The following is an 11,222-nucleotide window of genomic DNA, read 5'->3' as shown; positions in this document are numbered from 1 at the left end:
GCCTGGGCGGGGGGTGCGATGCTACCGCCAGGGGCCGCCCTCCGCGTATTACCGGGACCGCGTACCCGCACACGGAAATTCCCGCCCTCCCGGTGCCGGCCGCTGACGCGGCGGCGGGAATATGGAGGCAGCGGCGGCGCTGGGCGCGTCGGAGATACCGGGCGCCCTCATCGTCCTCATCCTTGTCCTGTTGCTGGCGTTCGCGCTGCACCGCTCTGCTCCGCGGGAGACCCCCACCGCCCCGCAGGACGGTGAGTACCGTGCGGACGGTGGGGCACCGGGCAAAGCGGAGCGGAGCTGAACTGTACCCACCGACCCCTCCGCTCCCGCAGGACCCAGGGCGAACGGACAGGCCAGGCCGCAGGAGCCGCGGAAGGCGAAGGCGGTGGTGAGGGCTCGCAGGGAGAAGCCGCACCAGCACAGCTTCGCACATCGGCTGCTGGTGGCTGCCCTCAAGGTACCTCAAGGGGCCGGTGCCTTCCCAGTGCTGATGCTAGTGTGCTGCTAGGCATCGGTGTCCCCCTCGGTATCGGTGTCCCGCCGGCCGCTGCCCCCACCTATCCCTCCTCCCCCTTCCCCTCCCCCCCCCCCCCCCCCCGGTGCCATTGTCCTGCCGGGGTCGGAGTGAAATGAGCAGGGTCTATGCCTTAATGTGCAGCTCTTTATTAAAAAGATCAGCTGGGCAGGGGGCTCGACACGGAGCTCGCCCCCGCTGTTGTAGCTTTTTCCTGGTAGCCGAAGGGTGAGAAAGCGTGCAGAATCTGTCCTTGGAGCCTCTGTGGCACACTGGTAGCCAGAGATGAAGAGGTGTGCAGTCTGTATCTGAAGTCCCAGCAGACCATCCTCTCTCCTTTCCTCGTGGCACACTGGTAGCCAAAGGGTGAAGGGATGTGCAGAGCCTGTTGCTGAAGTCCAGCAGCAGCTGTCCTCTCTCCTTTCCTCCTCATAACACCAGAAATAGTTATTCCTTTGTTCCTGCTTCCCACAGCTCAGTCCAGTCTGGTCCTCTGAGGGTTATGGTGACAGGTCAAACACAGACTAGGGATGTGGTTCCCTTTTCCCCAACCAGTGCACCCATTGAGCCCCCTCCACTGTGCCCAGCCTTCCATTTATGGGTGTTTTCATCCCCAAACCCCCCTCCCATGATTCCACTGGTCTCCCTATTTTGCATCCCAGTCCTAGAATGGTAGTTGGGGGGGGGGGGGGGGGGGGGGGGGGGTGTAGGTGATTCCCAGGAGCAATTAGCTAATTAACATTTCAATGTTAGTACTTAGTTCTAGCCAAGTGTCCCAGCAAGGCTGTTTTGCTCATAACAGGAGCAGGTGTCCATCTCGATGCTGGTGTACCTCTTCCCCCCACCAGGTGCTGGTGTTTTACTGCTCCTCCCCATCCGCCCCATGTCCTTCATGATCGCTTTCTGTCTGCAGGGCCACAGCAGTCCGGTGACATGCCTGGACTTCAGCAGCAACGGCAAGTACCTGGCGTCGTGCTCCGACGACCGCACAGTGCGGCTGTGGAGCACCCGGGACCTGGCAGGGCGGGAGCACCGCTGCCTGCGCATCAACATGGGGCTGGACCACGCCGAGCTCGTCCGCCTCAGCCCTGACTCACGGTACAGCCGGACCTTGTACTGGTACCGGGATGTCCTGCAGAGCCGCCAGTCTCACGGCCAAGCTGTGGTGGGATCAGTGGTGTTGCTCTGGGATGGGTGGAGGCAGCATTTCTCACCAGGTCATCACAGTATCACTTATCCATGGCCTTTCCTGAGAGCAGCTGGCACTTAATCACAGAATCACGGTAGTTCAAGTTGGAGGGGACCTCTGGAGATCATCTAGTCCAGCTCCTGGTGGGTTAATGTGGTTTTCAGGCCAAATATCCCTGTGCACAGCTTGCTGCCCCCATGGAAGGTATCTGTTGAGGTCACTGCCAGCTGACTGCAGCTGCAATGTGCTACTGAGTCTCTCCAGTGGCCAGGGGAGCTCTTGCTGGGTGGGAAATTTGGTGGAAGAATGTGTTTTGGCTTTTTGAAGTGGTCTCTTCTGGAAAGAGAGAAAGGGATCTTGTTTCCTCGTATGGATAATAAATTTCATTCTTTTTCATTCAGTGTTGCAGTTGAACCAACACAGGGAGAGAACTTGGTGCCCTTGTAAATACTTTCATCTGGCAGCATATCCCTCTTCCCAGGTGCCCCTGAGTGACCTGGGCTGAGCTGGGGCTCAGAGCCTGTCCCTCCACAGGGCTTTCATTGTCTGGCTGGCCAATGCTGAGACTATTCGCGTCTACAAGATGACCAAGAAGGATGATGGCAGCTTCACCTTCACTGCGACTTCTGGGGACTTCCCAAAGAAGCACAAGGCTCCTGTCATTAACATAGGGATTGCAGAGACAGGTATGGAAATGAGCTGCTCACCTCTCCAGATAAGCTTTTATTTCCTTGTGAAGCTGCTTGATTCAAAGTGTTGGAGTTTTTGGCATTCTCGGGGCTGTGTACAGCATCAGTACTAAACTCTGTACTAAACTCTGTAGTCTATTAGGGATTTTTTTACTTAATTTGCTACCAACTGAACCAAAAGGTGTTGTTTTCACACCAATAATATCCCTGTAACCAGCTCCTTGATATGCACAGTTTCTTAATTTACATTTTCAGAGATGCTGTTGCAAAGAGGTCTGGCCTCAATATTGAGAGGATTGCTGTTCTCTGGGCTGCCAGTCTCTCTTTAACCAGTGAGAAATCTCTCTAGTGAGTTAATATGGTCTACCTTGAGCTTCTGGGATCATCTAGAACAGAGGTGGGGGTGGGTGGGTGGAAATTACATTTTAGTGGTGAGGGCTTGATGGATTAATGTGTCAGGTATGTGCCAGTGGCAGTTGGGAGCAGGTGGATGTGAATTCACCTCTGTAATAGGAGGTCAGGTAAAATATTAACTGAAACTGGGGGTGTGAAAGTGAAAACTTAAACCTGCAACAAGTAGCTGGAAGGTAAACAGGCAACTCCCTGCCTGGGCTGAAGTGGCAAAGGGGAAATGGGAACAAGCAGGAGTCCAGTATGGGCACAACCAGCAATAATGGATCGTGGTCTGTGGATCATGGTTGTGACTGGGATTCAGTTGCCTGCCTGCAATCCATAGCTTGAAAGGTGCTTATCCTCAAGCTGATTTTGGGCATGCAGATCAGGTGAAGTGTTTGTTCCTGTATGTGGCACAGCCCAGTGGGGCTGCACATGGGGCTCCCAGCTCTGCTTGTGGGGCTCAGAGTCCTGAGTATAGGGCACACATGGGCTCAGTGCCTGCTGCCTGCTTGGGAGCCAGGGGACTACTCAGGCATAACCAGGAGCTGAGTCTTCTGATACTGCTCTTTACTCTGTCCTAGGAGACTGACACTCCTTGGATTTTGGTGCTGCTGGTGGTTTTCTCCAGCTGCAGGGAGAGGTTATCCTGGGGCTTCATTGAGTCTGTGGCAGTGTTAGGTCTGGGGGCTCTCCTGAACTTTGCCTTTTTTTCCCCAGGGAAGTTTATCATGACAGCTTCCAGTGACACAACCATCCTGATCTGGAGCCCAAAGGGCAAAGTCCTGGCCAGCATTAACACCAACCAGATGAACAATGCCTATGCCACAGTGTCACCCTGTGGGAGGTGAGTGACAGGCAGGATTCCAGGCTACTCTTTTGCACAGCATAGCATCAGTTCAGACCATTGGCAGTTAATTGTTATTGCAATGCAGTTTTCTGAGGGTTCCACAGTTTAAAAAGATATCTTGGCCCTCCAGGAGATGGAGCTGATGTGGGGTCAGGCACTCTTGTGTTGCTATTCTGCCTCAGCACTGCTGTTTTGGTAACCTGAGAGCAGCTTTGGTCTCAGGTAGCAGGGGTGGGACAGAGCAAATGCCCTCTGCAAAGAAAACAGCATTTTGAACTTGTCTGTGACCTCTTAAAGGTTAATTATAAAAATAAAGATTATTTTCCTGGGAAATCTGTTAATTGGGAAAATCACTTGCTGCTGTAGCTGGATTTGCCTTGCTCCTGGCATGAGGAGTTTGGGGATCCATAGCATTTAGCTCTTCTACTTTGACCGAAGAGTTTCTCATTCCTGAGTTGTTCTGGTACCCTTCCTTAGTGTTCCCTTTACCAGCTAGGTTTCAGAGAAAAGTGGAAATTCAGCTTGAGTGCAGGAGTCAGGATGGATTTGCAGAACTGTGGCCCTGCCTTGCTCAGGTTCTCTCTAAGAGGCAACCTGTGTCTCTGCTTCTGTTCCTTCACACAGGTTTGTGGCATCCTGTGGCTTTACCCCTGATGTGAAAGTGTGGGAAGTGTATTTTAGTAAGAACGGAGACTTCAGGGAGGTGACCAGGGCTTTTGAGTTGAAAGGCCACACTGCTGGTGTACAATCCTTTTCCTTCTCCAATGACTCAAGAAGGTATGTGTGTTACCTGCTCCGAGTTACCCTAACAACATGTAAGCTCATCTCTTCCAGGGTTCACCAGCTGCATCACTAAACTGCAGGGGGTAAAACACTACCCTGGGGAGCCAAATCTAGCTCATGCCACCTATGTATTCCCTGCTCATAGGAATCTCATGTGGTTTAACAAGACCAAGTGCTGATGCTGCACCTGGATCAGGGCAACCCCCGGTATCAATCCAGGCTGGGGATGAACAGACTGAGAGCAGCCTGGGAGTGCTGGTAGGTGAGAGATGGACATGACCCAGCCCAGAAACAGCACATGGGTAACAAAGGAGAGGGAAATTCTGCCCCTGTGCCCCACTCATGTGAGACCCCACTCGCAGAGCTGCCTCCAGCTCTGGGGTCTTAGCACAGGAAGGACACGGGGCTGCTGGAGTGAGTCTAGAGGAGACACCAACATGATCAGAGGGATTGAGCAGGTCTGGTATGAGGAAAGGTGGAGAGAATTGGAATTGCTGAGCCTAGAAAATAGAAGGTTTCAGGTTATGTAATTGTGGCTTTCTAGGACCTGAAGGGAACTGACAAGAAAGATGAGACAGTATTTACAGGGGCCTGAAGTGACAAGATAAGGGGGAATTGTTTCAGACTGATGGAGAGTGGGTTAGGTGGGACATTAGGAAGAAAGCCTTGGTTGTGAGGGTGGTGAGGCCCTGGCACAGGTTGCCCAGAAAAGATGTGGCTGCCCCATCCCTGGAAGTGTTTGAGGCTGTATTGGAAGGAGCTTGGAGCAGCCTGGTCTAGTAGTAGGTTTTTTGCTTTGGAAAGAGAACAGAGACTGTATCTGTGTATTGACTCACCCTTCCCAAGAGATCTCTCTCCACAGGATTCCTGGTTCATGGGCAGGGCAGGGTAAGAGGTGCCACCCTTTTTCCACACACTCACCGTGATCTCTTTTGGCTGCAGGATGGCAACCGTGTCAAAGGATGGCACATGGAAGTTCTGGGACACAGATGTGGAGTACAAGAAGCAGCAGGACCCATATCTGCTTCTGACAGGGCAGTGTGCAGTGCCGGAGCCATGCCGCATTGCCCTGTCCCCTGACAGCCGCACGGTCGCCGTGGCGGGCGGCACAGACATCGTGGTGTACAACACACGGCACGGTGAGGAGGAGGAGCATTTTCTTGGCGTGCACAGCCACTGTGTCACAGACCTTGTGTTTGACACCACCGGCCGCTATATCGTGTCCTGTGGGGATCGTGCTATCCATGTCTTCCACAACGCTGCTGGGCATCGTGCTGTGGTGGAGGAGATGGAGGCCATGCTGAAAAAAACTGGCAACAAAGCCATGCAGGAGAGGCTGGAGCAGCAGATCTCCAGCGCTCACAAAGCATTGGCTGCTATCTATGGCAAGAAGTACTAAGCTACCTGTACAGCAGGAGGCAACTGCACTCTCCCTTGGGGGTGTTATTTTTTTTTAAATAACTGTGAACAGCAATAATAAACAGAGTGCCCAGGTTCTTCCTTGCGTGCTCTGTGATGGCAAGACAGGGCTGGGGACAGTGGCATCTCCTAGTGTCACATTCATGTGTTGTTTTCCCCTCAGGGCTTAGATCATCAGTATCCCATGGAATTGATTGCTAAGGCAATGCCTATGAGTTCTCCTGAGCTTAGAATTGGGAGTTGCGTGCATTTGGGGTAGGTTTTATGGTTAGTTGTTTCGTTTGTTTTTTTTTTTCCAAGAGAACTGACAAAGTTCAGTGTTGATACTGAACGGTAGGGATTCAGCTGCAGGGAACGGGGCAGTGCTGTAACGGTGCAGCGGACTCGGGGTGGCCCCGTTCCCTCGGCCCGGGATCTCGGGGGAATCGAGCAGCGGGACGTGCCCCACGGGAAACCACCGCTGCACCGCCGCTTCCCGCGCGCGTCGTTTCCGCGCCCGCTGTCAGACGCGTGCGTCTGCGCAGGCGCAGCAGCCGGGGCGTGTCGGGCGCGGTGACGCAGGAGGCGCAGCGCGCGGGCGGGCCAGGCAGTGCGCGTGCGCGGGGCCGGGTGCGCCGGCGGGTGCGGCGGGGCCGGTGCTGCGGGGCTGCGCGCGCCATGTCGGGGCGCTCGGTGCGGGCCGAGACCCGCAGCCGCGCCAAAGATGACATCAAGAAGGTGATGGCGGCCATCGAGCGCGTCCGCAGATGGTGAGGGCGGGCCCGCGGGGGGGGGAGGGGGAGGGCCGCGCCGCCCGCGCGCGGCCAATCGCCGCGCCGCGGGGTGCGACTCGGAAGTGCGCGCCCAACCAGCGGGTGCGGGCGGAGGGGCGGTGGCCAATGGGGTCGGGGCGGGGACGGAAGCGGCTGTGATGGGCTTTGAGTGCAGCCAATGGCAGTGCGGTGGGCGGGGCAGCCCGCCCGGTGCGGAACTGACGGCGCTCCGGACCAACCGGAAGGTGGCGGGGGGCGGGGCTTGTTGCCATGGTGCCCCGGCCCGGCCCGGCCCCCTCGTGTCTCGCAGGGAGAAGAAATGGGTGACGGTGGGTGACACGTCCCTGCGGATATTCAAGTGGGTGCCAGTGGCGGACAGTAAGGAGGTGGGTACCGCGCGCGGAGACGAGCCAGGAGCCACCGCCCACAGCCAGCCTAGCTCCCTTAACTTCAGCTGAGCTCCGAGCCTTCCCCAGCCCTACCGACCACCGAGCCATCCCTGAGCCTCCCGATTCCGCCGAACGCCGCCAAACCCCCCTGAGTCCCCTCCAGGTCGATCCCTGAGCCCTCTCCAAGCCAGCACCTGAGGCCCCGCTGAGCCCTCCCAGCCCTGCTGAGGACCTTTGAGGCCCCACCGAGCCCCTCCTGTCCTATTGTGATCCTCCCAGCGCCCCCAAGCCCCTGATCCCCCCCCAAGCTGACCCCGAACCCCACCAAGTCCCTGTCGAGCCTTCTTGGGCCCCCCTCCCAGCCCCAACAGGCCCCTTCAGCCAACCTGAGCATCCCCTGAACTGTCAAGCCCCCTGAGCTCCCTTGAGCCCCCTCCTGCTTCCCTTAAGACTCTTTGCTTGACTCCTCCAAGGATTTGCTTTACTCAGTGTCATTCCTAGATGGGCGTCTGCTCCTCCTCTCTTTTCCTGCTTTCCAGTCCCTTCATAGATGGAGTTTTTTCCTCTCACTTAGGAATGTGCCCCCAAAGGCAAGGGAAAAAGGCCAGCTTGAGCACATCTCTCTGGGCTTCTGGAGACAGAAAGGGGAATGGCTCCTCTGGAGCAGCATGTGTTTCTCTGACATTGTGTTTGTGCTTTTCTTTCTCTCCTTAAGAAAGAGAAATCCAAATCAAGTAGCAGCACGGCCCGAGAACCCAATGGCTTCCCAGCTGACACCTCTGCCAACTCCTCCCTCCTTCTGGAGTTCCAAGGTGGGTCTGGCTGAGCTCCCTTCAGCATGGGGAAAGACTCCAAGGCTGTACAGCAGCTGGGACATTGCTGGTTCTCTGTGCTGCCTGTATGGAGAAGAGCAGTGCTTGCCTCTGAGCACTGGTGTGGACTAGAGAGCTATGAAGTTGAGCTGTGGAGTTGGGCTGATCCACTTCTGGATTGTTTCTGTCTAAACTGTTCCTTTTTGCTGTTAGAGATTCTTAATGGGCTGTTTCTGGACTCTTTTGTGGGAAGCTTCACAGCTGACTAGAGGAGTGGGGTTTCCTGATCACCCCTTTCCATTCTCTGCTTGGGAGAGTCCAGTAGCCACCTGTAGCCAAGATTGCTTTTCCAACAGTTATTTCCATGGACCTTAGGGTGAAGGGGCAATGGCTCTCCGTGGCCTTGCTCTTGGTCTAGGCACTGTGGTGCAGCCAGGAGAGGCTCTGGCAGAGCAAGACTCACTGCTGAAATAGAATGTACACATCTCCCCAACCCCTTCTCTGTGTGTGGCTAAGGAAAATCAGGAATTTGCTGGCACTTCAGGAGATGTGGTGGGGTTATGTTGCAGATCTGCAGTTTGGCAAGGTGTGTGTCAGGCCTGCTTTCTCATGGGAGACAGGTGCTGAGTATTAATCCTTGTGTTGCTTCACAGAGAAGGAGCAAAACCCTAATACAGAGCAGGAGATTCCTGCTCTTTGGATGCCCAGGGCCCTCCCAAGCTGCAGATGTGGAATTTGGCAGTTCTCATTCCCAGGGCAGGAACATTCCCTTTGCCATGGCCAGTTATGTATATGATTCCCACTGTGTTCTGGAGGACTCAGTCCTGTGCCTGACAGCCCTTAGGCTGACGGGGAACAGTGAATCCCCTGGTTAACTCTCTGACCATGCTCTGCCATCTCAGCAGGACCTTGGGCTGCCTGTGCCGCTGTGTCAAGGTGCTCTTCTTCACCAGGTGCTGTTTCTGCAGATGAGAACAGCAACCAGAGCTCCTTGTCTGATGTATACCAGCTCAAGGTGGACAGCAGCCCCAACTCCAGCCCCAGTCCTCAGCAGAGTGAGTCTATGAGTCCTGCCCACACGTCTGACTTCCGTACGGATGACTCGCAGCCTCCTACCCTGGGGCAGGAGACCCTGGAAGGTGGGTGCTGGGCCAAGAAGGGAGCAGGCAGATGGGTGGGCTCAGGGAAGGCCACTCCAGGGCTGTTGCAGGTCTGGTGGGTGGCCTTGGCGCTTCTGGAAGCTACCAGGGCATCGGGGACTTCTGTAGCTAGGTGTTCTATCCTGGTTCAGCACTGAGCTGGGTGCTGGCTCTGCATTTTTGTTGACCCACCTGTTCTCCCCAGAGCCCTCCCTGCCTTCCTCAGAAGTGGCAGATGAGCCTCCCACTCTCACAAAGGAAGAGCCAGTCCCTCTTGAGACTCAGGTAAGGGAAGGGGGATTGAAGCCATCTCTAAATGTGCTTGGACCCAGACTGGCCCTTTGACCATTGTTGCTACTTCTTGTAGCTGAAGCATCTTGGTGGATGGACTTGCTCTGCAGTCCCAAAGTGCCCCCTGGGAGCTCCCAGAACCTCCTGGTTTTCTGAGCTTTGGTCTTTATCCCCTGGTTCAGATCAAGTGTTGAAGTGTGAGGGAAGGATATGGGGGTGTGCGAAAACTACAATTCTGGCAGGCTCCAGGGCTGGAGTGGATTCCCATTCCTGGTGCCCTGGGGTCTGTGCATAACTGACAGCCCGGGCTGTCCCCATAGTGTGACACAGCCTTGTCTAGGTGTGCGTAGCTTGGTATCACTGCCTGTGACCTCTGGCTCTTGCAGGTAACTGAAGAGGAGGAGGACTCCAGTGCACCACCTCTGAAGAGATTTTGTGCTGATCAGAACTCTGTGTGCCACACAGCCTCAGAGAGCTAACCTGCCTGGCCCGGCACCTTCGCCAGCCCCTTGCAGAACTGCCTGGCCCCACCAGGATCAGCGCTTCCCTCCAGCCTGCCCCTTCCCCAGTGTCGGGGCTCCCACCACTCACATCAAGTGCGCCATGCCCTGCCCTGCCTGATGGATGGGGCTGCTGCCAGTACCTGCAAATTTGCCTCTATTTATTGGCTCCTTCTCTCCCCGTTCCCTGCCCTAGAGTTGGGGGTCTCCGCTGGGTGGGCTGCATGTGTGGGGGGGTTCTCCATGGGGCTCCCTGCTCTCCATGGTCCCTGGGACACTGGCAGATGTTGTTTGCCTGCTTGTGGCTCCCCTGCCTGCCCTTCCCCTGGGTGCTGGGAACAGGAGAGCAACCTTCCACCTGGCTCCGGGTGATGTGTTATGGGGGGCAGTGAAGGGGTGGCCAGCAGGGACCCACTGGGACACTGTGCAATAAGCTGCTAGTTTAAGCCATTCAGCTGGGAGAGAGGGGAGCACTTTCCCCTCCTGGAGGGCAGGTACTGACCGGCCTCGGCTCTGCCTCGGGGCACAACTCCAGCTGAGTGGAATCTGCAGTCCCCTAGGAGCCAGCAGAGCAGGGGGAGCTGCTGCCCTGTGCTGGAGGATCTCGCCCCGGCCTAGGTACCCGCTTTCACTGAGGTGGTGAAGGAAGCGCCAGGGTGCTGGAGCACCCAGGAAGCGCTCCCGCCCTGGGGCTCTGCCGCCCCCCAATACCCACTGTCCCCCCAGCCCCACTCTCCCCCCACTGCCACTGCATGTCCCGCCGAGTCCGTGATCGAGTCTGGTGAAGCTGGAGGCGCGGCCGCGTGTGGAAGTGGAAAGTTATTTTAGCACTGAATAGAATATTTTTCAAATTAAACTGTTTGAAATACAGATGCAGAGCACGATGTCGGCCTGGTGGGGAGGGGCGGTGCGGGAAGAGAAGGGAAGTTTCTGCTAAACGGGGGCTGGTGCTGGCCTCCCTGACAGGAGGGTACAAGCAAGGTGAGGGTTGGGCTCTGCTCCCACAGAACAAGGAGTGGCATGAGGGGAATGTTGTGAATGAGGTCCCATATGTCTAATTTAATATACCACAAACTTTAAATTTAGCAGCAGTTTTAATTGAGATAAAATAACACAATCAAATATAACTCGGTAGTTACAAAAATAAATTTGGTAGCGGTTCCGATAAAGCATAAGCAAAAACTGATTGGTTGGGGTATGTGAAGAGCTTCCCATCCTGCCTCATGTACAAAAGGCAAAAGGATCCAAACACGACATATACTGTATACTAATACATATTCATTAATAGTTTCCCACAAATCTCCTATTTCCGATTCTTGACATCTACATCATTCTGCTGCACAGTGCATGTTTCCATTGTTGCTATGGGGTCTTCTGGTCTCTTCAGGGGTCTTCTTGGAGAAAGGCCAAAGGTCTTCCTCACATGTCCTCTGGATAACCTGGCAGGTGGCACATTCACATTGAGCTTGATGTTATATAAGTAAGCAGTATGTTCCAATTAA

General features: G+C 55.3%; 2 protein-coding genes across 6 annotated transcripts; both read left to right on the top strand.

Annotated features, from left to right (window-relative positions):
* The first annotated feature begins 54 nt into the window (after window positions 1–54).
* Window positions 55–5,916, top strand: TBL2 (transducin beta like 2). Of its 3 annotated transcripts, none has more exons than XM_021540354.3 (7): window positions 55–251; window positions 333–457; window positions 1,428–1,633; window positions 2,238–2,389; window positions 3,506–3,632; window positions 4,260–4,412; window positions 5,361–5,916. In XM_021540354.3, exons 1-7 carry the CDS (start codon window positions 122–124, stop codon window positions 5,815–5,817), a joined length of 1,350 nt encoding a protein of 449 aa, XP_021396029.1. In that variant the 5' UTR covers window positions 55–121; the 3' UTR covers window positions 5,818–5,916. The 3 variants fall into 3 exon arrangements, with proteins under 3 accessions (XP_021396029.1, XP_021396030.1, XP_031362317.1); XM_021540355.3 differs by having other exon boundaries at window positions 63–251; window positions 1,428–1,612; XM_031506457.2 differs by lacking the exons at window positions 55–251; window positions 333–457; window positions 1,428–1,633 and adding an exon at window positions 1,661–1,846.
* Window positions 5,917–6,444: 528 nt separating this feature from the next.
* On the top strand, window positions 6,445–10,590 carry BCL7B (BAF chromatin remodeling complex subunit BCL7B). 3 transcript variants are annotated; one of them, XM_021540353.3, is made up of 6 exons: window positions 6,445–6,586; window positions 6,900–6,975; window positions 7,694–7,790; window positions 8,759–8,929; window positions 9,135–9,214; window positions 9,607–10,590. In XM_021540353.3, exons 1-6 carry the CDS (start codon window positions 6,495–6,497, stop codon window positions 9,697–9,699), a joined length of 609 nt encoding a protein of 202 aa, XP_021396028.1. In that variant the 5' UTR covers window positions 6,445–6,494; the 3' UTR covers window positions 9,700–10,590. The 3 variants fall into 3 exon arrangements, with proteins under 3 accessions (XP_021396028.1, XP_021396027.1, XP_021396026.1); XM_021540352.3 differs by having other exon boundaries at window positions 8,744–8,929; XM_021540351.3 differs by having other exon boundaries at window positions 8,693–8,929.
* Window positions 10,591–11,222: the final 632 nt, after the last annotated feature.

This window comes from Lonchura striata, chromosome 20 (genome assembly GCF_046129695.1).
Source record: "Lonchura striata isolate bLonStr1 chromosome 20, bLonStr1.mat, whole genome shotgun sequence".
Classification (NCBI taxonomy): Eukaryota; Metazoa; Chordata; class Aves; order Passeriformes; family Estrildidae; genus Lonchura; species Lonchura striata.
This window is presented reverse-complemented; position numbering and strand designations above follow the sequence as displayed.